This window comes from Hemitrygon akajei, chromosome 27 (assembly GCF_048418815.1).
Source record: "Hemitrygon akajei chromosome 27, sHemAka1.3, whole genome shotgun sequence".
NCBI lineage: Eukaryota > Metazoa > Chordata > Chondrichthyes > Myliobatiformes > Dasyatidae > Hemitrygon > Hemitrygon akajei.
This window is the reverse complement of record NC_133150.1, coordinates 43,109,514-43,136,592: the sequence shown is the minus strand read 5'-3', so window position 1 is coordinate 43,136,592 and position 27,079 is coordinate 43,109,514. Positions and strand designations below refer to the sequence as shown.

General features: G+C 39.4%; 1 protein-coding gene across 2 annotated transcripts in view; it reads left to right on the top strand.

The window, feature by feature from the left end:
- nucks1a (nuclear casein kinase and cyclin-dependent kinase substrate 1a) overlaps positions 1-27,079 on the top strand; it is a 46,250-nt gene that overhangs the window by 2,739 nt on the left and 16,432 nt on the right. For both annotated transcript variants that reach the window (XM_073030774.1, XM_073030773.1), the window contains exons 2-5: positions 107-150; positions 13,371-13,476; positions 13,973-14,055; positions 20,361-20,504. In XM_073030774.1, the coding sequence (XP_072886875.1) occupies positions 107-150; positions 13,371-13,476; positions 13,973-14,055; positions 20,361-20,504 (377 nt within the window). The remainder of the gene's footprint in view (positions 1-106; positions 151-13,370; positions 13,477-13,972; positions 14,056-20,360; positions 20,505-27,079) is intronic.

Sequence of the window (27,079 nt, the reverse complement as noted above, 5' to 3'; positions counted from 1 at the left end):
AGCTGTACAATGTTTCAAAAGTCCAATGCCAATCTTTAAATTTCTCTGTGATTAAAGCTATTTTAGTAGAAGTGGATTTGTAGTAACTAATTTATCTGTTTCTCAGGAATAGGAAGGTCATTGACTACTCCCAGTTTGAAGACTCTGATGGTATGTACTGTGCATGAAATACAGGTAATTTTAAGTAGCTTGCCTTGTGTACTTCACCACTGATTTCTTAAATATTCTCACTCATATTGTCATCAGCTCAACTGGAAATTGCACTCGTAACGTCACATTTAACATCACAAACATCCCACGATGTTTTAGTGATTAGCAAATGAAATTTGATGCTGAGCAACATCAAGTCATTATGCCAAAAGTTTGATCAAGTACAAGGCTTTGGTGTAAAGCTGACAAGTTACATTCTGCCAACAATGTCCAATTTTAGGCTTTGTTTCCTTTCATATAGATCAAATTCAAGGTAAATTTATTATCAGAGTAGGTATGTTCTTGTATACAACACTGAGTTTTGTTTTCTTGTGGACATGCACATTAAATCCAAGAAACATAATGGAATCAATGAGAGACTACCCAACAGGACAGACAAACAAGCAATGTGCAAAATACAAGAAACTGTGCAAATACAATAGTTAAGTCACTTTTTATTGTCATTTCGACCATAACTGCTGGTACAGTACATAGTAAAAATGAGACGACGATTTTTCAGCACCATGGTGTTACATGACACAGTACAAAAACTAGACTGAGCTACGTAAAAAACAACACAGAAAAAGAACTACACTAGACTACAGACCTACCCAGGACTGCATAAAGTGCACAAAACAGTGCAAGCATTACAATAAATAATAAACAAGCCAATGGGGCTGTAAGGTGTCAGTCCAGGCTTTGGGTATTGAGGAGTCTGATAGCTTGGGGGAAGAAATTGTTACATAGTCTGGTCGTGAGAGCCCGAATGCTTTGGTGCCTTTTCCCAGACGGCAGGAGGGGGAAGAGATTGTATGAGGGGTGCGTGGGGTCCTTCATAATGGTGTTTGCTTTGCGGATGCAGCGTGTAGTGTAAATGTCTGTAATGGCGGGAAGAGAGACCCCGATGATCTTCTAAGCTGACCTCACTATCCGCTGCAGGGTCTTGCGATCCGAGATGGTGCAATTTCCGAACCAGGCAGTGATGCAGCTGCTCAGGATACTCTCAATACAACCCTTATAGAATGTGATGAGGGTGGGAGATGGACTTTGCAGAAAGTAGAGACGTTGCTGGGCTTCCTTTGCTATGGAGCTGGTGTTGAGGGACCAGGTGAGATTCTCCACCAGGTGAACACCAAGAAATTTGGTGCTCTTAACGATCTCTACTGAGGAGCCGTCGATGTTCAGCGGGGAGTGGTCGCTCTGTGCCCTTCTGAAGTCAACAACTATCTCTTTTGTTCACATTCAGAGACATGTTGTTGGCCCTGCACCAGTCCGTTAGCCGCTGCACCTCCTCTCTGTAAGCTGACTCGTCGTTCTTGCTGATGAGACCCACCACGGTCGTGTCATTGGTGAAATTGATGATGTGGTTCGAGCTGTGTGTTGCAGCACAGTCATGGGTCAGCAGAGTGAACAGCAGTGGACTGAGCACACAGCCCTGAGGGGCCCCCGTGCTCAGTGTTATGGTGTTGGAGATGCTGCTCCCGATCTGGACTGACTGAGGTCTCCCAGTCAGGAAGTCTAGGATCCAGTTGCAGAGGGAGGTGTTCAGGCGCAGTAGGCTCAGCTTTCCAGTCAGTTTCTGAGGGATGATTGTGTTGAATGCTGAACTGAAGTCTATGAACAGCATTCAAACGTATGTGTCTTTTTTGTCCAGGTGGAGGGCGATGGCAATGGCATCGTCTGTTGAGTGGTTGGGATGGTACGCAAACTGCAGGGGGTCCAGTGAGGGGGGCAGCAGGTCTTGATATGCCTCATAGTGACCCTCTCGATGTGAGCCATGGATGTGAGTGCAACGGGACGGTAGTCATTTAGACAGGACACTGAAGACTCTTTCAGCACGGGGACAATGGTGGCGGCCTTGAAGCATGTTGGAATGGTGCTGCTGCTCAGGGAGATGTTGAAGATGTCAGTGAGAACATCTGTTAGCTGGTCTGCACATCCTCTGAGCACTCTACCAGGAATGTTGTCTGGTCCAGCAGCCTTCCATGGGTTGACCCTGCACAGGGTTCTTCTCAAATTGGCCACGGTGAGACACAGCACCTGGTAATTTGAAGGAGGGGTGGACTTCCTCGCGGCCACATCATTTTCTGCCTCAAAATGGGCAGAACTAATAAATGAACGATAAATATTGAGAACATAAGATGGAGTCCTTAAAAGAGAGTCCATAGGTTATGGGAATAGTTCAGTAATGGAGTGAGTGATATTCAGTGAAGTTATCCCCTTTGGTTCACGAGCCTGATGGTTGAGGGGTAATAACTGTTCCTGAACCTGGTGGTGTGAGTCCTGTGCCACCTTCCTGATGGCAGCAGTGAAAAGAAAGCTTGGCCTGGATGGTGGAGATCCTAGATGATGGATCCTGTAACAGCACTGTGTTGATTTCCTCAATAGTGGGGAGGGCTTTACCCTTGATGAACTGGACCGAATCCATTACTTTTGTAGGATTTCCCATTTAAGGGCATTGGTGTTTCTATGTTAGGCTATGATGTAATCAGTCAATAAACTCTCCACCACACATCCATCTATAGTAGTTGGTCAAAGTTTTAGATGTCATGTTGAATCTTCAAACCTCTGAGGAAGTAGAGGAGCTACTGTGCTTAATTCATAATTGCACTTGAACGCTAGGCCCGGGACAGATTGTCTGAAATGATAATGCTGAGGAATTTAAAATTGATGATCCTCTCCAGGTTTGATCCCCACACCTACCACTCTATTTTTTAAAAAAATCTCTGATATTCCCCCTTGTACTTTCCTTCAATCACTTATTCTCTCCACATGCCCACCCCTGTCCCATATTAGTCATTTTTGCCCAGGGATAAAAGTCTGGCTGTCTGCTTTAACCATGCCTCACCCACCTTTTGCACCTCTATCAAGTCACCTCTCGTTCTCCTACACTCCAAAGAGAAAAGCCGTACCTCACTGAAGACATTCGTTCCAATCTGAACAGCTTCCTGGTAAATCTCTTCTGCACCTTCTCTAAAGCTTTCAATTTCTTCCCGGTGATGAGGCGACCAGAACTGAGCACAATACTCTTAAGTATCTTCTAAACAGTTTTATAGAGCTGCAACTTTACCACACCACTCTTGTTTGTTCCTATATGTGGTGGTATTACAATTGTGGGGGGTTTTGTAGGACGGAGGGTTGTAGTTACAGGTGATGTTGGTTCTCCCATTTGAGTCCTGCGGAATCACTTTATGTAGTCCTTTGCGAGGTGGTGGTGGGGGGGGGGGTGTGGATCCCTGATCTATGAAATTGACTGATGGTTTTGAAGTAAATACACAAATCTGCCTTTTAGATCTCTGTTTACTAGTTAATGTACAGGGGAGAGTCGTAGAAAAGTACAGCACAGATGCAGGCCATTCATCCCAACTAGTCTGTGCCAAACCATTTAAACTGCCTACTCCCATGGACCTGCACTGGGGTCATAGCCTTCCATTCCCCTACCATCCATGTACGTATCCAAACTTACCTTAAATGTTGAAATTGAGCTTGCATGCACCACTCACTTATGTAGGCAGCTCGCTTCACACACTCACAACCCTCTGAGTGAAGAAGTTTCCCCCATGCTCCCCTTAAACATTTCAACTTTCACCCTTAACCTTCAACCTCTGGTTGCCTCACCCAACCTTAGGGTAAATATAAGCATGCTTTTTTCACTTAAGGTATCCCCCGCTATCCGAAGGTAGAGCATTCCTATGAAACTGTTTGTAAGCTGAAATGTCGTAAAGTGAAGAGGCAATTACCATTAATTTATATGGGAAAAATCTTTGAGCATTCCCAGACCCAAAAACATAACCTACCAAATAACACATAAAACCTAAAATAACACGAACGTGTAGTAAAAGCAGGAATGATATAAATATACAGCCTATATAAAGTAGAAATATTGTATGTACGGTGTAGTTTCACTTACAGTATCAGAAACAGGAAGACGGCGAGCCAAAATAGATTTGGAGAACAAAAAATCGTCACATACATGCATGCGCACACAACTGCCTGCACAAGGCTTCACGGTCATGGTAGTCTTTCTCGGAGTAAACACACGTATAAAGCGGGTGTCTTTTTTGTAAAAGCGAAAAAGGTACTAATGTAGGTCTTTTGTAACAGCGAGCTGTCGTAAAGCGAACGTTTGAAAAATGGGGCTCACCTGTATCTATACCACCTGTAATTTTGTATACATTTATTAAATCTCCTCTCATCTTCTACACTCAAGGAATAAAGTCCTAACTTATTCAATCTTTCTTTATAACACAGGTCCTCCAGACATGGCAACACTCCTGTAAATTTTCTCTGCTCTTTCAACCATATTTGCATCTTTCATTTATATCTTTCCTATAGGGAGGTGACCAAAACTACACACACTACTCCATATTAAGCCTCACTATTGTCTTATACAACTTAAGAATTTGCAGGAAAAAAATTAACATACAGGTTGACAGCATCAAGATTTTGTGGGTGGGGTTTGATAATATGCCATAAAGCAAGCAAGCAGAAATTCTTAATGTTCATCCCTTTTGATAGGTTGTTTTGGAAAAAGTTTTAAGATGTTAACATTCTGTTTGTTCAGAATAGGACAGCATGTAAATTTGCACTGTTTTAATAATTGAAATTTAATTTCTAAACAATGACATTTAAGGTGCTTTCTTAACATATTTCTACTGAGTTCTGGATGATGCTGGCTGAAGGTGATTGCTAGTAGATTATACAGTGAAACGAGTATCACAAGGAATAAACAACTGCAATTTAAATAAGGGATCCATTGCCACCTTGTTTTAAAGCAGTATGAATAAAATCTAGGCTGTTAATAAATACTAGGTTTTTGTATTTTCATACTGTTATCGTCATTGTGTTGTCTTGTATGGGTGATCATGGTCTCAAATTTTTGGACAATGTCGTTACAATACAGGTGTCTCCAGCCATTATCAATACAGGCGGCCCCCGTTTTTCGAATGTTCGCTTTACGACAGCTCGCTGTTACGAAAGACCTACATTAGTACCTGTTTTCGCTAACCAAAGAGGATTTTCGTTTTTACAATAAAAAGACACCTGCTTTATACATGTGTTTACGCCGAAAAAGACAACCATGACCATGAAGCCTTGTGTGGGCAGTTGTGTGTACGTGCGAACGCATGCACGTACGTATGAGTGTATGTGCAAGGCATGTACGTGTTGATTTTTTTTATCGATTTTGACTCACTGTCTTCCTGATTTTGATAAGTGAAGCTACACCGTATGTGCAATATCTCTACTTTCTATAGGCTGTATATTTATCTTATCATTCCTGCTTTTACTATATGTTAGTGTTATTTTAGGTTTTATGTGTTATTTGGTATGATTTGGTAGGTTATTTCTTGGGTCTGGGAATGGTCAAAAGTTTTTCCCATATAAATTAATGGTAATTGCTTCTTCGTTTTACGACATTTCAGCTTACAAACGGTTTCATAGGAACGCTCTACCTTCGGATAGCAAGGGAAACCTGTACTCTTCAGCGATTGTCTGCCTGGCATCAGTGATTGCATGACCAGGACGTGATATGCATCAGCTGCTCATATGACCATCCACCACCTTCTGTGGTTTCAAGTGACCCTGATCATGGGGCTAACCAGATGCTATACCGCGCCCAAGGGTGATTTGCAGGCTAGTGGAAGGAAGGAAAGTCTTCCTGCGGTAGAAATGTATCTTCACCCCGCCACCCATTTCTTACTGTACATAATTTTTTAAAAATTAGTTTTGTTGCAATCTCTTATGTCAATGACTTTTTAAAGCTTGCCAGTCTGGGCTTCTCTAAAAGTAGTTTGCTGAAGCAGAAAGGTTTGGGGAAGGAGTTGCACAGTTTAAGGTGTTGATGGTTGAACATTTAGCCATTTGGAGGAATTTTAAATAGGTGCTCATGAGGTGCTTAAATGGTGAGGAGTTGTGCATTCATAGATCTGGGGAATTTGATGATGAAGGTGTTTGTGTATCGTTGACAATGGTATTAGTATTCCCATTATTGTATTGCAAAGAAATGCAAACTCACTTGTGAGTGAATGTAGGATGGGTTACATAAAAAAGTATCTGGGTAGAGCTAGGAGGAGCTGTGATAATGTGGGTGAAGCTTGCATAAGACTGAAGGCCATGTTCAAGGAGATTGAGAGTGGTAGTTTGCAGAGACGCAAGTCATTTTAAAGGAAGTGTCCATGGCAGTAGATTTGAAAATGGGCAATCCTTGATTAGGGATTGGTTACAATGTTTGCTGCGATGGGAGCTGAAACAGAAAAACTTGGATCAGTTGGTATTTTGTGGACCGGGTGGGACTCAGTGGGAGAGGCAGGGGCATCATGACTACACATGATTCTGTCTCCCTTTGCCCACAGGCTTTTTCTCTGCCTCTTCCAAGCCCAAATAGATTAGATTAGCTTTATTTGTCAAATGTACATCAAAATATGCGTTGGAGAATGTCATTTATATTAAGTCAGATTGTGCTGAGCAGCCCACAAGTGTTGCTGTGTTTCCAGCACCAACATGGCATCTCCACAACTCACAAACCTTAAACTGTATGTCTTTGGAATGTAGGAAGAAACCCACGAGGGTGCGCGGGGAGAACATACTTATGGACAGCGGCAGGAATTGAATCTCAGTCTTACAGTTGGCACTGTAAAGCGTTGTGCTAACCACCATGCTGTTAAGCTGTAATTCAGGGTGCTTCCTTGCAACAAATAACAAAATATTGGAGATTGTCCTTCATTGAGTGGTATTACTTCAGTTTATGTACAAAGGCCTGGATGGAAATTTATTAGATTATATTTAAAGGACTCCTATCAAGATTGCCCAGAGAAATTTGAAGAATAAAATTGCGTACATGCATCTAATATTTTTGAGTTCAATTTAAAGCCTAATAGATCTGAAAACCAAGTAGTTTTTGTGGGTTTAAAAAAAACAAACAAAACTAAGCAACACACACAAAATGCTGGAGGAACTCAACAGGCCAGGCAGCATCTATGGAAAAGAGTACAGTCGGCGTTTCAGGATGAGACTGTACTCTTTTCCATAGATGCTGCCTGGCTTGCTGAGTTCCTTCAGCACTTTGTGTGTGTGTGTTCCTTGGATTTCCAGCATCTGCAGATTTTGTTTTGTTTGGAAACAAATCTACAATATTTTTCTTAAAAGTTAAGTTGTTCTTTCTTGAACAATTAATGCAGTCCAATAAGCTTAGGAGTTCAGGTTAAATCTCTATGTAAATGATCATAGGCTTACTTTCCTGTATCCTGGATAGCTGGAATTATCTGTTATAATAAGGCAACATCTAATTTTTACACACCTGGGTCCCAAATGCAACACATTGACTTTGATGGACAGTTGTTGTCCACCTTCCTGTTAAAGTGGTCTAGTTTTGTGTCGTTCCCTTGGCAACAATTCATAATGGAAACTTGCTTTGGTTGTTGGGTCTTTCGATCTTAAATCCCACAGACGTGTTTTGATGATCAATTAAACCAAACCCCAGGCTGAATGAACTACGCAACACCTTGAACACTTGACTATGTCAGGATTTTTAGTGCAATTTTTAAAATATCAAAATGTAACAATATAAAATACAAGTGTAGTAAGTAATTTAAAATAAAGTAAATTGTTTTAAAAATTGCATCTTTCTTTTGCACTGTTCTCCATTGAAGTAAATGTGGAAACTAAGCCGCTGTAAACAGAATCCCATCTGCTGTGAAACTACTGTTCACACACCACCTGCCTCAGCACGCATTGGATTTGGCAGCAGCAATCAACCACATAAAAGTTTGAGACTTCAGTTTTCACGGTGATCAACTGTTTAATCATTGTCAAGCCGTATCTGTTCTGCTCATCTCTGAATAGTGCAATGGGTTTTGCAGTTACACATCCAGCAGGTAGTTGTAACATTTCTTTTGAAAAAGATCACATGAAAGCTTACCAGTCTTGAACTATACTATGAAGTTGTCAGACCAGATCCTATGGACTTTTAACTCTTTATTGTCTTGTCAGCAAGGAGAGTATCACCATGGTAATCACTGACATGATCTTGGAAATCAATGTTATTTGTGCTTTCAATTCAGAGACTCAGATTAATTTTAGACAGTCTGCTTAGCTAAAAGTGAACATGATTGCTTCATTTCATTGCTCTTGTAGTCCTGAGATTCTTTGGGATTTCTAGCACAGCAGATAAAAGAGTGAAATGATCAGTTGTTTTTAGGATAACACAAGTGAAGTAGTGTCTGTATTAGATAAGTGACTCTCATCACTTAACTAGTTTGATAGTTTACTAGCTGGGTTATTTATATAAAATGAATTGTGGTTCTAATCTATAGTTCTTGTCATTGTTCTTTTAAACATCAGATTGGGCATATTGACCAATTTTATTCCTACTTAACGTGATTGATGTGCATGCATCTAGATCTGTGTCAGTAATCTTATTTGAAGATTCTCACTGAAGTACACAATTTAAACAAAGTGCAAGTTAGATTATTCAATATGAAATCATGACAGAAAGCAAATTAGAAAACAGAAAATTAGATTTTAGAAACAGATTCACTTGATGTGTAGGAATGCCTCCAGAATAGCAGTTACTCTGTTTTTCAATAAAAAGTACCTTCAGTTAGATTTATCATTTTCCAAAACAGGTAGTTAATGTTTCATCCAAGAAAAGAACACTTCTAACAATGTAGCCGTGCTTATATCGAGGAAAAGAGTAAAATACAGAATTTTTAAACTTAAGGGGATTCTATTCTTGTGAGGATGTATCTTCAGTCATTATGTTCTTGTTTGTAGTGTTTTCGGAGTCTAAAAATCACTTGTTTTTCAATACACTGGCCAAGATATATATTTGTTTTGCAGTGAAGTGGGTAGGTACAAGAACCTCATGCCCCTCATTATTGTGATGTCCGATCTACTTTGGAGAGGGAGCTCCTGGTTTTTGGTTCTTTTTACTGCGTGTGAACAAAATTTATGTCATATTTACGCCAATTTAACAAATAAATGTCAATAGAAATAACGTTGAGTTTCTTTCCCAAGCAGTCAGACTGATCAACACCTCCACCCTTATTGACTCCTTCACACCCCTCATCACTATTTTATCAGTTCCTGTAAGTCAACTTAAGACCATTAGACAAAGGAGCAGAATTGGGTTGTTTGGCCCCTCGAGTTTGCATCATTCATTCATGGCTGATCTTTCTCTCCCTTCCTCAGCCTTACTCCCTGGTCTTCCCTTAACCTTTGATGCCTTGTCCAATCAGGAACCTATCAATTTCTGCCTTATATACACCCAATGACCTGGCCTCCACAGCTGCCTGTGGTAACAAATTCCACACCCTTTGGCTAAAGAATTTCTCCATATCTTTTGTTTTAAATGGACTCTCCTTTATCCTGAAGCTGTGCAATCTTGTCCTAGACTTCCCCACCATGGGAAACATCCTTTCCACATCTACTCTGTCTAGGCCTTTTAACATATGGAAGTTTCAATGAGATACCCTCCCACCCCTCCCCCCATCCTTCAAAATTCTAGTGAGTACAGACACAGAGCCATCAAACATTCCTCATATTAATCATCCTTTTGAACCTCCTCTGAACCCTCTCTAATGCCAGCACATCTTTTCTTAGATAAGGAGCCCAAAACTGTTCAGAGTACTCAAGGTGAGACCTCATCAGTGCCTTTATAAAGCCTCAGTATCACATCCCTGCTCTTGTATTCAAGACCTCTTGAAATGAATGCTAACATTGCATTTGCCTTCTTCACCACTGACTCAACCTGCAAGTTAACCTTTAGGGTGTTCTGCACAAGGATTTCCAAGTTCCTTTGTATCTGAAATTTTTGAATTTTCTCCCCATTTAGAAAATAGTCTACACATTTATTTCTAAATTGCATGGCCATGCATTTTCCAACATTGTATTTCATTTGCCACATTCTTGCCCATTCTCCTAATCTGTCTAAGTCCTTCTTCAGCCTACCTATTTCTTCAACACTAAATGCCCCTCCAGCAATCTTTGTATCATCTGCAAACTTGGCAACAGAGCCCCATCTATTCCATCATCTAACTCATTGATAAGCAGCATAAAAGGACGTGGTCCCATCACTGACCCCTGCGGAACACCACTAGTCACTGGCAGCCTTTTATTCCCACTCGCTGCCTCCTACCAATCAGCCAATTTCTAACCATGCCAGTTACTTTCCGATAACACCATGGACCCTTAACTTGGTAAGCAGCCTCATGTATATACAGTACCTTGTCAAAGGCCTTCTGAAAGTCTAAATGTACAACATCCACTGTATCCCCTTTATCTATCCTACTTGTAATCTCCTCAAGGAATTCCAACAGGTTTGTCAGGCAAGATTTTCCTTTAAGGAAACAATGCTGACTTTGTCCTGTGCCACAAAGTACTCCATAACCTCATCCTTAACAATTGACTCCAACTTCTTCCCAACCACTGAGGTCAGGCTAACTGGTCTATAATTTCCTTTCTGCTGCCTTCCTTAGAGTGGAGTGACATTTGCAATTTTCCAGTCCCCTGGCACCATGCCAGAGTCCAGTGATTTTTGAAAGATCATTACTAATGCCTCCACAATCTCTTCCAGAACCCTTGAGTGCAGTTCATCTGGCCCAGCTGACTTGTTTACCCTTAGGTCTTTCAGCTTTTTGAGCACCTTCTCCCTTGTAATAGTAACTGCATTCACTTCTTTTCCCTCACACCTTTCAACATCTGTCACACTGCTAGTGTCTTCCAAAGTGAAGACTGATGCAAAATACTCATTTAGTTAATCTGCCATCTCCTTGTCCCCGTTATTATTTTTCCAGCCTCATTTTCTAGCAGTCCTACATCCCACTCTCATTTCTCTTATTTTTTTTACATACTTATAAATCTTTTACTATCCACTTTGATATTGTTTGTTGGCTTGCTTTCATATTTAATCTTTTCCCTCCTAATGATTTTAGTTGCTCTCTAGGTTTTCAAAAACTTCTCCATCCTCTTATCCTTCCCACTAAATTTTTCCTTTGTTGTATGCTTTTGCATTAGCTTTGGCTTCCCTTGTCAGCCACTGTTGTACTATTTTGCTATTTGAGTATTTCTTCGTTATTGAAAACATCTATCCTTCACCTTCCATGTTTTTCCCAGAAAGTCAAGCCATTGCCTTCCAATTTTGCTGCTGTGTCAGACTTTCTCCCTATCAGGTTTCAAGTTGAACTCAGTCATATTGTAATCATTGCCTCCTAAGGGTTCTTCTACTTTAAGCTCCCTAATCGCCTCACCCAATCTAGTATAGCTGATCCCCTAGTAGATTCAACGACAAACTGCTCTAAAAAAGCCATCTCGTAGGCATTCAATAAACTCTTTTGAGATCCATCACCAACATGTTTTTGATATACAGACACTTCTGTGTCTAGTGTCACGTTATGGACATACAATCAGCCATCTTGTGCTTTTGTTTGCACTGTAGTGGACCTGGGGTAACAAATATTTCATTCCCCTTTACTCTTGTGTACTGGAAATGATATTAAACAATCTTAAAATATGTCACTGCAAAAAAAAATCAAGACTGGTGTCTTTTATTCCTTTGATTACACACGTCAGATGGTTCTTGGTTTCAGTCCCTGATTTTTATCAAGCTAAGTAATCTCAACAGCATTGCACTGTTGGGCAATCCTTGACCTCAAAACTGGGCAAGGAGATAAAATATACCTAAGATCCTTTGGTTCTGCTTCACTGCAGCCACTTCATTGAAAGTGCATAGAAATAAGTTTTATTTGTGTTTGTGACATGCGATTCTGGTTTGGCTCTTTGCCAGTGTTTAATTACCCTTTGCATATTGTGCATTTACTTATTAGGAGTACAAGGAGCTGTGCTGCCTTGTGAACTCCAATTCCAATTAAATGCAATGTCTTCAGAGTAGCAGGTGTGGGTCATTGGGATATAATCACTGGTTCAGACTTCCAAACAAAAGTGGACAGCAGTTTCCAATATTGTAATAGTGATCACTTCATTGACAGTAGGCATCTTAGGTTTCTGCAGTTAGGTACAAGTCTATTTTGTTTTTGCAGTCATAAAACAAATGTTAAAGGCATCTTTGGGTTTTACTAAATTGTGGCTCAACTTAATCAGTATTGTTTGCAGTCCTGTTTTGCCTTCACGTGTTCCTGTTGCTCCATCTAAATTGGTTTGGCAAATGATTGCAACTCTTCAGAGTGAGCACTCATTTCATTCTGCACTTCATATAGACGCATGACTTTGAAACAGGCCCTTTGACTCACTGAGTTTTCTGACCATTATGTACCGTAATTACATTAATCCTATAATTATTCCATGGTATCTTCCCTGCTTCACTGCCCCCCACCTCTCCTGGGAATTATACCATTCACCTACGGCACAATGGGCAATTTTATCATGGTCAGCTGACTAACCAGGCTACATGTCTTTGGAATGTGAAGGGCAACAGGAAGATCCAGAAGAACTCAATGTGATCACAGGAAAAACCTGCAAGTTCCACGCAAGCAGCACGTGAGAATTGAGCTTGGCTCGCTGGAGTTAAGGCAGTGGCTCCATTAATCTATGCCACTTACTGTGTGAAGTTAGATTATCATCATTTCAAAACATTTTCTTTCAGTTTACTTTTGTGTTTCTGGGATTGGATGTAAATTGTCTAACACCAAGTGACTACATTCATTATGGTAATAGTTTCCATCTCCATGCATCATTGGACACATTAAATATACCAAAAATCTGGTACTGCAGGCAATTATGACAAAGTAACGCAAAAATGCAACATAAAAAGGACGTGTTGGCAATTCATTGTTGCAGTCTGGATAAATTTCCATTCTGCGGGTTTTTCCTTACATCCATGTTATCTTTCCCATGTTTTCTTCCTTCTGTGGCATGCTTGTACTTTACTAGGAACTAATGGAACTAAAGCACATTTGCTTTTTGGATGTTGTCTCTGTTCCCCTCAGAATGGCTATGTATCACAATCATAGAATTATACAGCATCTCAGCCAACACGTGCTAACCAAGGAGGCTGCCTGAGCTGGTCCCATTCAGCTCATTTCTCTTTCAAGCTTTCCAATCCAAAAAATGTCATTTAAGTGTTGTGATTGTACCCACCTCAACCACACTCTTTGGTACCACCCTCTTTGTACTGATTTTGGGATATTGGAAAAATTCAGAATATTAAACAGGATCTCTGCTTGCAGATGAAGCCTATGGAAGAGATTCACCCCCTCCGGCTAAAAGAGCAAGAGCATCCCCCAGGGAAGGAAAAAACAAAAGAAAGTCTGCAAAAAATGCACGGGATGAAAGGTAACTTTTATCGGATTCCCTTCATTTTTCATGTTCTTGTTTTAAAAAATCTGTCTTTTAAGTGAATACATTTCTGAAGCTTTGCTTTCTGTGGGTTGGTTTGGGTGTTTAAAACTATTTTTGATTTCAAACTTCAACTCATTCAGTGTATAGAAAAACAGAAGTGCTGATAAACAAGCTGTTTCTTTGAGGAATAAGTTTGCATTCAAAATGACAGGAATAGTATCTTGGATGGGTTGATCGCTGTGAGCTCTTGCCTTCAGTTGCAACAAAAGAGACCACCAATTGCATAGGTGGATTTAATGAGCAAGCAGCAATTGGACATTGACAATTTAAAATTTCATTCAGCATAGATTTGTTACTAGAGCTGAAGACTTGCTTCTTTGATGTAGTGTACCATTGTCAAAGTTGGATAAGTTGTGGCTATTTATATTTTTGTGGAGTGTAACTACATAAGAAGTTTTTGTATTGGCACATGTTCTTATTTATTTGGCAGCGAGGAATCAGACGACAAGCTTTATGAGAAGGACCTGAAGGCTGCCATTGCATTGTCCAAGAAGGAGACATCCCATTCACCTGGTGGGTTTACATTAAACTGTATGGTACAGGTTAAAGGTCAGACCGAAGGAAACAACCTAATGTAAGTGTAGTTGTCTGTCTCATAGCTCTGCATTTCTAGGCTTTGATTATTCCTGGAGGCAAATATTCCTCCTTGTTGCTATGATTAATATGACCACCTGGTGATGGGACCCTTGGAGGGAGAATAAATCTTTTAATACACTAATGTCTCACCAACCGTGAACTTAGGCAATGTATCATACTTAGCTTAATCCTTTTAAGTTAAATAATTGGGTTAAAAGGAGCAGTAGCGATAAAATATAAGGCTTTTATATGTGGCACCTGTAATTGAGCACCTTCCTAATTTGCCAGAATTCTGGACCAACGTGAGTTATTAATAGACGTTTAGCAGAGTGGAGCAAACTTTCAAAAAAAGGAACAAGCTCACACAAGCTGACTCCTTGTAGTTTGAGAGATCTGAACTTTCATGGCTTGCCGTGCTTGAATTTCAAGTACATCTGAGACTTGTGGCTACTTGCTGCAGTGTTAATATCTTCAGTGTAACTAGTTCCTTAGTAATAGGTTATGGTAGTGCTTTTTTAAAAAATTTCCATTATGCAATGTGTGAGCTGCTGATTAGCTTTGGCAAGTAACTGCAGTGCATGCTGTAGATTGTATGTGCCATGGTAAATCTGCTGGTGGTGGGTAGGGTGCCAGGCTGCTTTGTTCTGGTGTTTTAAAGTGCACTTCTATAGACAAGTGGAAATTATTCAGTCACATTCTAAATGTGTGCCTTTGCGAATCGTGGAAAGGCTTTGGAGTGACGGGAGGTGAGTCACTCACCACAGGATACCTGATCTTTGTGACCTGTAGTAACCAGAAAGGACTGTGATAGGTCCCGTGGATTTCTAGTCAAAAGGATCATTCCCAGAGTGTAGCTCTATAGTAATAAAGCCATTGAATATTATAGGCGATACGACATTGGAGTGAAATTAGGCTAATTCAGCTCATCAAATTTGTTCCACCTTTCAATCAATGCTGATTTACTTCCCCTTTCAGCCCCATTCTCCTGCCTTCTCCCTGTAACCTTTGACACCTCCACTATTGAAGAACCTGTCACTTTCCACATTAAATATACCCAATGACTTGGCCTCCACAGCAGTCAATAGCAATGAATTTCACAGATTTGCCACCCTTTGGCTGAAGAGATTCTTCTTCAGCTCTGTTGTAAAGAGACATTCTTGTATTCTGAGACTGTACCCTTTGCTTCTAGACTCCCCAACTATTGGAAACACCCTCTCCAGGTCCACTCTATGTAGCCCTTTCTAGCAGTCCAAGTAGGAGTAGGCCATGTAACCCCCTCAAACCTGCTCCAACATTTAATAGCATTGTAATTGATTTGATCTTGGTGTCAACTCACTTTCCTGTCCTGTTTTCCATGACTCTTGACTTCCATGTAGATCAGAAAACCATGTCACTCGAGCAAGGGCTCCTAATCTGGGGTCCATGGACCCTTTGCTTAATGGTATTGGTCCATGGCATAAAAAAGGTTGGGAACCCCTGCCCTTGAGAAGATTTAATGATTTAATGTCCTTATTTCCTGAGATAGAGAATCTTAAAGATTCGTGACCCTCAGAGGGAATATATTCTTCCTCTCTTAAATGGGTATCTTCCTATTCTGAAATTATGCCCCCTTGTTCTAGTTTCCTCTACTAAGGAAAACCTTCTCTCAACATCTGCTTTGACAGGTTGCCACAGACCCTGTTGTGTATTAGTAAAGTCACCTCTCATTCATACATGCCCCAATTTATTCTACTGTTCCTCATTAGGCATCCTCTCCATCCCTGTGAATCTTCTCTGAAGTGAAAGTAATTATCCAGCCATGATCTCCCACGCAATTTGTAGAAAGACTCCTCCCCCCCCCATTTTTTTTTACTCCAACCAATTTGACCAAAGCCAACTTTCCATTTTCCTCATTAAGTTGTTCTTCTTGGTGCTAATTTTGTGCTTATGTACAAGGATATTAAATCCCACTGCACAACCTATTTTTTTAAATAGCATTCTGATTTTTTAGTGAAAGTGGATAACCTCTCATTTTTCCACAATTCTTCATCACCCAAAGTTTTGTCCACTCACTTGAAAATTGTGCTTGCAACTTGCTTTCTCACTTATCTCTATTAGCAGTAAATTCGGCTACATGTATACTTGGTCCCTTCCATTCAAGTCATTTACTATAGATTGTAAATAGTTGCAGTTCAGCACTGTTCCCTGTGGCAACCCCATTGTTGCAGCTTTCCAATCTGGATGTAACTCATCTATTACAACTCTATTCTCTGTTAGTTTGTCAATCCTGCATTTACGTTAATGTATTTCTCCCAATGCCATCAACTTTGTAAGTGTTGCATTATTGAATTCTTCTTGGAAGTGTAAATATATTGGTGTCCCATTATCCGTTAACAAAATACACTAATAATATTGTGAAACATTTGTTTTCCTTTTATAAAACAAGTGTTGGAATTTTCTAAACGTTCTGTTATTTCCTTTACAATGAATAATAAATTCCAGAAATTTTCTAATGATAAATGTAGTACTAATAGGTCTCTGCTTGCACTCTCTCTCCCTTGAATTGGAGTGCTTTTTGAAATTTTCCAGATTTCAGGATCCTTTGGGACATTGTAATCAGTACCTTCACTATCTCTGCAGCAAGACCTTGGGATGCAAGCCACTTGATTCACAAGGGTTGTTCATTAATTCTATTACATTGCTAGTACATTCTTCTCTACTGTCACCAATTTATTTTCAACTTTGTTCTTGGCGATTTTGCATTATGGGGATGTTTTTACAATGAAGACTTAGAAAACATCCGTTCCCTTTCATTGCCACTTCATTATATCCCACTCTCATTCTGTAAGGAACTAATATTTACCACCGCTATTCTTTCCTCTTTTAATATAGTACTTGAAGAAGCTCTTGCTATCTTTTATTTCTTGCTAGTCTACTGATAATGTATCTTCTCCCTCTTAGTTATCCTTTGATTTCTTAACTATCCCAAACTTTGGAGTTTCCAATAATGATTTGTTTGCCACGTGTACATCAAAATATACAATGAAAAGCATTGCTTCGATGATGACACAGTCCAATAATACACTGGGGACAGCCCACAAGTGTCGTGAGCCATTATTTTCAAATGTTTGGGGAAGTATCTGCTAAAACTTGTGCCAATGCTGATCTGCTAATCTGTTTTATTTTCCCAGTCCACTTTAGCCAGTCTTGCCTTCAGCCATGCAATTGTTTTTGATCAAATTTAAGACATCCGTTTCACATTTGCATTTCCCATTCCAAACTGAATGAAATTTATCATGTTAGGATCAGTCTTCCCCAGGGGAATCTTTGCTATGAGATCATTAATTAAAGCTGCCCCATTTCTTCTGTCCAGCTTTGAAGTGGTTTGGATGTACATTGAATTGTTCTAAGAACTGTCCTAAATATATTCCATGATGCCTCAAGGTTGCCTTAGTCATTATAGAGATTGGACAAATACAGTGGACAAAATTTGTAATTATTGTGGTGCCTTTCCTACAAGCTCCTGTTTCTTGATTTCCACTGCCTTACGGTATAGCTAATGTTAAGAGGCCTATAGCATATTCTCACCAGTGATCTTCACATGTTCCATCCCAGCTGATTCTGTATCTTAACTTACTGCTCCTAGATTATTTCTCAATCAACTGTACTAATCTCATCCTTAATTACCTCATCTTTCTCTATTTGCCTATCCTTCCAAAGTGTTAAGTTCAGCCGCAACAGATACAGTTGCAGGGTAACCAATAGTTTTGAAACGCGCATTGATTTCTAATAGTGCATTCATCTCAAGTAGTTGTGAATGCTATGCACGTTTAGGTCAACAGCCAATTTTGACTCCATGCCATGTTCCCTACTCTGATTCTATTTGTTAGAGAGCTTTTGTATGTTCTGTCCTTCCTTTTCACAGTTCTGTTAGCCTTACTGGTATCACTGCCTCACACTAATGCCTTGTCCATTCTCTTCAACAGCCTTGCTTATTGAACTTGCAAGGATGCAGATCCTACCCAGACTCAAATAAAGCAATCCAACCTGCATCCTTCTTTGGTACTGGAATTAAATCCCTTAAATTGAAACCAGTTTCTTCCACTCCAGCTTTTTTTCAAATCAAGTCTCTGATCTTATCAACCCTTTTACTTTTGAAGTGACTTGCATAGTAATCTAGTGATTATTAACAATGTGTGTTTTTCTGCATTTTTATATGGACCCTAACTTTTCATACTTCCTCAGCAGAGAATTTATTCTGGTCCTACTTTTATTGTTGTTTCCCAAGGACCATGATATTTAGATCTTGTCCTTTTTATTCTAGGGTTCCTCTCCAATTCCAGGGAGATGTCCTTAACCTTGGTGTTAGACAAGCAGCACAGACTTTGTGATCACAGCAGTGTCTGCCCTTCCTCTAATTCTTAATGCATTCCTTGTCACTTAACTTGAATAGGCCCCTGTACCAAGGTCCTGTGGTTACTTTAATAATTCTAACTGGAATCTCTGCACTTATCAGCATAAGATTTCATAAGGATCATTCAAGGGCCAGATGGTGCAGTTTCTTCAGTACGATGATTTAGATCCCTTGGTCTTAATCCTTGAACTATTTCAGTCAAAGTAGCTGACCTCACAGGAAACAGTTTCCTTCCTTTGTGCATAAAACCATTGTGATAATTGAAATTGGTAAATGAAGTTTTCTGCTGGCTTTTGATAATTTTTAATTATTATTTAACCTAAAACTAATTTTAAGCTATAACTTTTAGTTACACCTTTTGTAATGGGTTATAATGAAGGGGGGGGTCTGTTCAAGGGGCCATCAGTAATGGAGGTACAGGAGCCTGAAGTTGCTCACCTGATGTTTTAGTAACAGCTTCTTCCCCTCCACCATCAGATGTCTCAATGGTCCATGAACTCGTGATACTACCCCACTGTTTTGCTCTCAGTTTGAACTTTATTTTTTTATATATTCTTCTTATAGCTCGTAGTTTTTGTATATTGCACTGTACTGCTGCAGCAAAACAATAAATTTCACGACATATCAGTGATTATAAACCTGATTTTGAAGTACAATAGAATATGAAAAAATAACTAATATTTGCCAGGTAGTTGTTTTCCTGCCTTCCTGTGATGTATAGAGAATTCCACTGAAAAAGTTTTATGGTTTTTGTTTGGAGCTTTGAGCTCCAATGTATGTCAGTGCAGGTAGAAATATGCATTGTGTGGTGAATGACATCATAAGGTGTCATTCTCTGTTGCTCAGATCGTTAGGTGTGAAAGTATAGGTCGAAATATGCAAGTTTAGGCTTCTGTTGATCATGTTGCTTATTAGTTAAATTTGCAATTTCTAGATCCAAGCTCACATTCAGCATAATTTTGAGTTTATACATAGTAAAACAGTATTTTGTGGGATTCACCTTGAAGGTTGCAGGTTTTGTACTTTGCAGAAATGGAATGTTGTGGGTACGTAGTTAGCATTTCTCTTGCAAGAACAATGAATTCTAAAAATCCACAGAAGGACCAATAGAAACAGCTTCCCATGATGGCTTTTGCATATTTTCTTTGATTATTAGTTTAGTTTATAATGCTTTTGGGTATGTGTGTGTGTTTCTGGTCATTTTTTTTCTGTATGATTGTGCATGCAAGTCTTCCTTTTATTTGGCTGTACATGCTTCTTGTGCTTTTTAAGCTCCTTGGCAGCCTTTGCAGTCTGGAGTGATTTTAACATAAGCTTTGAAATAACAAGTAGATGGTGTGTTTTGGTGTACTAATATTTTGTGGAGAATTTAAATACTTAATTTTCTTTGCTTGCATGATTCCAGGCATACAGCGTGGGGGAGAGGCTGCAGCAAATGAGGGCTTAGGATAGCGATATTGCTATTGCACTTCCTGGTGGCCAAGAGTGAAAGGACTACTTTGCGTAGATTATTGGTTCAAGCCCAGTTAGTTCTGAGGAAACCGCTTCTGACATTGGTCTTGGTTGTTTGCGGATTTTTTTTTGTCCGCTAGTTTTAAGGAGGGTGTTATAGGAGGGCAGTGTGAGGTCCCTTAATCTTTTTAGATCTTTTATTGTTTTTCCATACAAGAGAATGGTGATTGCCTGTTGTGTGTTCCACTTGTTAATAGAGCTGAGACGTTTTCTAGTTTATGTTGTTAAATTATCTGGTGTAATGTTCTCTGATGGTTAATCTGCAAGCCTATTTTTTTTTTTTGAAATCATAATGTTCCATTTGCTATTGTATGAATTTTCTGCTATTTACTTTCAGATGAGGACATGGGGAGTGAGGAGGATTTGGACCACGGTGACAGTGATTATGAAGCTTCAACAAAAAAAGGCAAAAAAGGAAAAAAGGTTAAAGGGGATAAGAAAGAGAAAAGGACACCCAAAAAGCCCAGGAAATCGGCTGAAGGTAAGTTGTATCCGTGCATTAAGATGAGGAGGCAATGAGTTGTGATTTTGGTGTATGTGATTGAGAGCTCCCATGGGCTGGAAAGCACTAATGAGGAATTTGATGAGAGGAGTACAAAATTTATGAGTGCATAGATAGGATACATAGTAGAAAACATTTCTGGCGGGATCTGAAACCAGAGGGCAAAGGTTTAGGGTATGAGATAAGACCTTTATGAGATCTGTTGAAGAATTACTTTTTCATCCAGAGGATGCTTGGAATACACTGCTTGATGGAGTGGAAGGGGCAGGTGCTCTTATAATGCTGTGTTCGAGCAAGCACTTTGCTGGGACACTTTCTATGATCCCGAACGCAAAAAGTGATGTATGTAGTGCAAACTGGAACTTGTATGCAGAACAGGTTAGCTCAGCCTTAATGTGCTGTTCAGCAGGATCTTGATGTATATTAACCAGGCCATTTGCTTCAAAGGTATTTATGCAAGGGCATCTGGCAATATTTTCTCGGTTTTAAAAAAATTGTACCAAATTTTACAGCAGATCCTTGATGGCGCAATGCAGATAGATACCATGGTTAAGAAGGCAAATGACCTTCATTAGATGAGACACTGTATGCAAGAGTATACAGGTTATATTCCAACTTACATAAACACTGGTCAGGCCTCTGTTCGTATCACTAAACTAAAGGAGTGATGCATTTGTGCTGTAGAGATTGCTGTGGAGATTCATCAGAATATTGCATGGGATGGACTAATTCAGTTAAGAGGAAAGACTGAAGAGGCAAAGACAGTTTTCCCCGGATTAGGGAAGTTTAAGAGGGGATATGATTGAGTAGAAGAAACTTGAGGGATATAGATAGGGTAAACTACAGGAAACTTTCCACCATATCAGAGGAAGATGAAAACCAGTAGACAATGATTTAAAAGGGTGACAAATTTTTGAGGGCATCGGAGGTGGACTAATTTTACCCAGTGAATGGTAGGTACCTGGAATGCCCTAACTGAGCGAGTGGTGGAAGCAAAGTCGCTGGCAGCTTTGAAGAATTGTTGAGACAGACACTCGAATGGCAAAGCAAGACAAAGCTTTGTGCCTTATGCTGGACGTTGTGGTTAATGTGCTGGGAAAGTGGCTGGTTTCCATGCTGCTTAACTCTGGCAAATGGGATTTCAGTGCTCAGGAAGGTTGACATGGATGTGGTTGGCCAAAGAATCTGTTTCAGAGCCTCAGCTTGATTTCAAAGTAGTACACACTGACATAAATATACTTTGGCAATAAATTTATTTTGAATTTCACTTAAAGTCTTTACTGAAATTCAACATCAACTGAATGATTCCCTAAGTACAACATTGGTGTATTTTGTACTCTACTCTCGAATGCGGATTTGAATCTTACAGTCTCTCGGATGTGCATTCAGGGTAGAAACTCTTAATGATTTTATATCCGTATTAAGTCCTAGGAATGCCAAAATCAAGTTCCATGCAAATTAAGGGAGTAAATTTGAGATTAATGTTCCTTGAAAAATCAGTGTTGAAATCTGTATTTAACCTTTTAAGATCGAGAATATGTGGAAAGTTTATGACCTGTCTGATTAATTTTGTTTTCCTCATCTTTGATTTTGAGTTGCCCCATTCAGTTTTTTATGTATGAGCTGGCACCCTGCATGAGTTCATCATAGTGAAGTATAACTTTTCTTTATATTGCATTCATTCTTCTTTTGGAAGTATAAAATTATTAAAAGTTACCCCTTGGTATATCCTGTAACTGAGGCCTTCTTGATCGCTCAACTCATTTTACACCTTATCAGATTAGGTTTGGGGGGCATGTTAGTGGAAAAGGAATTGTTCACTGTATAGGATGTTGCACTTAGGATCTCTACATATAACTATCAATAAGAGCCAACAAGGTACCAGTAATTTGGCATGGTGTCCAGTTTTTTTACTCGTCTGCCCATTTAATTTGTATTGAGACCTCTTTCAAAGTCACATCAAGGTGCTGGACAGCAGGTATTAAAACTTTTTCATTCACATTGTTATGTTTGATTAATGTAGGGTGGAACCCATGTCTTTTTAAAATTGTTAGCACAGTTAGCACCATTGCACAAATTCAAAATGTGCAGGGTAGCAGTTGGCCGTAATTGTGGACTAGCTGGCAGATGATCCAACTTGCTGTTCCTTGGTTTATATATATAAAAAAACACATCAAGTCTGTTAAGTTTTGTTCTTTACCTAGTTGGTCAATTTTCTGCAAAGGACAATGTTGGCTTTACTTCAGGCTTTATCACAAGCAAGAGAAAATCTGCAGGTGCTCAAAATCCAAGTAATACACACAAAATGCTGGAGGAACTCAGCAGGTCAGGCAGCATCTATGGAAAAGACTGCAGTCGACGTTTGGGACTGAAACCCTTCGTCAGGACCCTTCATGTGTCCTGATGAAAGGTTTCAGCCCAAAACATCAATGGTACTTGTTTCCATAGATGCTGCCTGGCCTGTTGAGTTCCTCCAGCATTTTGTGTGCATTACCAAATATTATATTTGTAGGTATATTTTTTTAAAAGAAGTTAGTCGAATGACAATCATTGTCATAATTTTGTGTATATCTGTAATAATTTTTGGCATTGGGGCATGTTTTCTTCTTTCTGGGTTCCTGGAATTGCTGCTTAAAGGATAACTCCAATCTCCAAACAACTATTTTAAAGAAAGTAATTATAGTCAGTACTTTGATGGTAAGTACTTTAGATGTGTCCCAGGTATGTATTTGTTTTGTTTCATAATCTTCTCTTTCCTCTTCATTTATGTCCCCACCTTACTCCAACGCCGTTTGCCAATAACTTACAACTTCCTCCTAGACTTCTCATTCTGAAGTTCACATTGTATGCAGTTTCACCCAGGCCAGTATATAAGCTGAGAAATATCTTTTGTTGTATCCTAGCTCATCCAAAGTGTTACAGTGTATTTGATGGTGAAGGACATGGCTGCAAAGCCTTGCCAATCAATATTCTACAAAACGTGCACTCCAGGAATTGATAATGGGTGATACGTGGAGTTAGGAGTCTCTCTCCCGCTTCATTTCTTGCCCCTGCCCTTAATCTATATTTCGTGGATACCAAAGACTTAGTAATAAGGTAACATACATAAAATGCTGGAGGACCTCAGCAGGCCAGGCAGCACCTATGGAAAAGGGTATAGTTGACTTTTTGGGCAGAGACCCTTCATCAGAACTGGAGGAAAAAAGATTAATAAAGTGTTCCTTCTAGTTGAAATTAACTATCTGTAAATGGATCAAATCTCAAATCTTTACTCTCCAGCAAACATCTCTGCTTTATAAGTGGAAATAACAAAGCGTACCAAAACTACTAGACCATTATCTTTGGCTAACTGTCAATGATTTCAAACAATATGTTGACTGCTGTAAATCAAAATTGGTAGTTCTGTTAGATATTTCAAATGATTCAAAGAAACATTTCAGAACTGTGATTTTTTAAAAATTATTTTCATTTTTGTAAATTGTTAAAAACAATGCATACCTGGGACATGGTCAGGTTGGTATGTATCATGCAGTAATAAATCCTGGCATTAATTCCAGTTTTTTTTATACCTTAAGCCGATGGTATAGTGGCATCTGCACTGTGGTTCAAATCTGGCCAGCTCCTTGCACGCTTCTCATCTGTGCAGGGTTGAGCCTTGAGCTGGCAACCCAGCCTCATTTAAAAAAAACAGACAAATGCTAAAGAAATGGCAAGGTTGCTGCCCGATGCGCCACAAGGCACGGAGAGGAACAAACAATTCACACCTTATACGCATACTTGGGTTGCAACTTTGGTAGTTTCACAATAGCTTTTGACCTCTAGAAACGTGTCATGAGTTATGTCCTGGTGCATTCCATCATATCCAAATTATCTTTGGAAGATACAGCAATTATAAAACAGCGCAAGTGTATGAAGGTTGTGTTATAGATTATTTAGAATTACTAAGAGTGAATCCAGAAGTGCTTATTCATTTTCCAGTCTGTTGGGGTGTCTTATTTGATCTGTAATGGTTGTCTTTACATATCAGTAGTGCCAACCAGCATCAATCATGACTGCTCTCATGAAATGTTGAGCATTCGCCTTTGTTTTCTAGGTAGCATAGAGTGATTGCTATTGTAATCTTCTAAGAATTGTGATTTCCTTGTCAGCACTCTGATATTTTGATGTTCATTGGCTCTTGCTTTCAGTAGTTCCTGTTTTCCAAGCTATGTGTTTAAGAATTTCATTTTGATAAGGAATTCACTATTCTTTATAGAAAGTGAAAATGGATGTTCAGTAGGATATCAGGACTATTGTGCACAAAGGTAGTAAACTTTGTGAATTTGTCTTTGAGCAAAACTGCAGACTATGAGCAGGTTATACCTTCAATGTTATTCTGGCTGTCTTCTCCCTTGAAGACTACAGTTCAGGAGTAAGTTCAAAGGACTAATAGGCTGGTTGTTGAGAAAGATTAGAAAAAACAATTTTTTCCTTTAACAGACTGACAGAAAGATCTTGCAAGATGTGCAATGAGTTAACATATAATGTAATTGAATAGAACATTACTGGGAGATCTGGGACTAAGATTCAGGCAGTGAGTCCCAGAATAACATGGGATGTGTTTCTGGGTAATAGATAAAAGCCAGGATTATGTTTATAAAACAGATGGTGTGATTTATTAGAACTGCAATAATTATCTGTTAACTTTTTATTATGAATGCTGTTTGTTGCAAATATAATTATTGAAGAAACTATAATAATTCATTTTGTTTCTTTACTGATCACTATATTTGGGCAGTCTGAAAGCAAAGTACAGTGAAGGTTGGAAATAAATAATTAAAATAAAATTGCAGGAAGTAATAAGCAGGTTGGGCAGTGCCTGTGGAGGGAGAAATGGTAACATTTTCAGATTAATGAAAGCTATAATGTTCAGTTTAATTGGAACACATTGGGACCGGCTTAGCTGAAGTTACATAGAAAAAGTTTAAAGGGTATAAAAGACACTATCGCTTAACGAAGTAACGAATTATGTATTTAAGTGAAATACAGAGCAAATTAGAACACTACCAGTGCTACTACAATACTATAAAACTATGTTAGTTCCTAATAGGTGGAGAAATTCATCCATTGTACACTGCCATGTATGTGGTGTCCAGGGAGGGGTACCATCTCTAGGGCTTGTCGTGTCCATTCACCTTTGGTCCCCGGGACCAGCATTCAGCTCTCAGCTGTGGCTTGCTGTTTGCATGTGACAGCGGCCACACTCTGGTATACACTTCGAAAGGCAAGCTAAACCAGGTGAAGATAGCCATTTGGCCTGAGACCTGGGATATTCCTGTTCTAGCATGTGAAATCAGCTCCAGGCAACTGGGTGAATGTGATCATTAGTGAGATCCAATGGCGAAGAAAGCGGTTCTGCCACACTGTGGAGTACAAAGGGCATGATGAGGCGCAGAAGTAGTCATGGTTATCCACTGTAACCAAAGAAGATGTCTTGTGCAACACCTACTTGTACCACTAGATCCGGACTTCCGAGGTTGAGAGTGGAACTGTCCCAGTACAATGTCTTCCACTTTTAAAAACCCTCCCGCATAGGTTTCACTGTCATCGTCAGATACAACAGACAGCTAAAAAGCTGCTGTGTTCCTTGACTGTAAATTAACAAAATTAGTACAGACAACTAGTGCAGATAATGGCTGCGCCGTCTCCAGGCTCCTTAGTTGCATGGCCACCATACCCTGCGAGACATCACCAAAGTGCCAGATCGCTCAATCAGCCTGAAAACACACCACCAAAATGTAGATCACGGGCAGAATAGTAGCAGAACCACATTTGAAAGGAAAAGAAGGTGTGAAAGAAATAGTTTCATGATCCAGCTGAAGGGTGTCGCCTTTGGTCATATTGTTCCCTAGCACCATCTTCTTCCAGCTTTTTTTCTCAGTTTTAATCTTTAAGAGTTGGCCCAAATAAGCAGCCACCCCGATTAACTGATGGACCAATGAATCAAATGCACTGTATATCATAATTGATGGATGATGAATTCTGAAAGTGATTAATTTGTTGGATGAGAAAACAGTCCAGATATTCTCTACTGGAATGTTTATGTTGCAGTCTTTCTATTGAAATTAATTAAGTTTGTCCTCTTTAACTTTTTGACTATTTCTACTGTTTCACTTGTTCATTGTTCCATCTTGATTAAATCAGTGCTACAGTCTGTAGATTTTCTGTTTAAACTTCTAATGTATTCTTACAATTTTCAGATTTTTTTAATGACGTTTATAGTTATCAGGCAGCATGTGTAGTCTAGTTTATGTCAACTGGGTATTAAACATTTCATGGAAGTTCCAATTAATTGAGTAAGCTTTGTGCAGCTGCTGTAGTTGTTAGTACTTATTTTCTAAGGATGTAGTTTTGCTGGAAAGTGTTTTAATATGTGTCTTTTGTGAACTTGTAGCTCAAACTATGTCCTTGACAAATAAAAATGGGTTCCAATTTCAGATTGGGTTAGATTTATAATACTTCTACATGCATCCTCAGGCCTGCTATCAGTAAAATCAGCTGCATGGATAATGTTT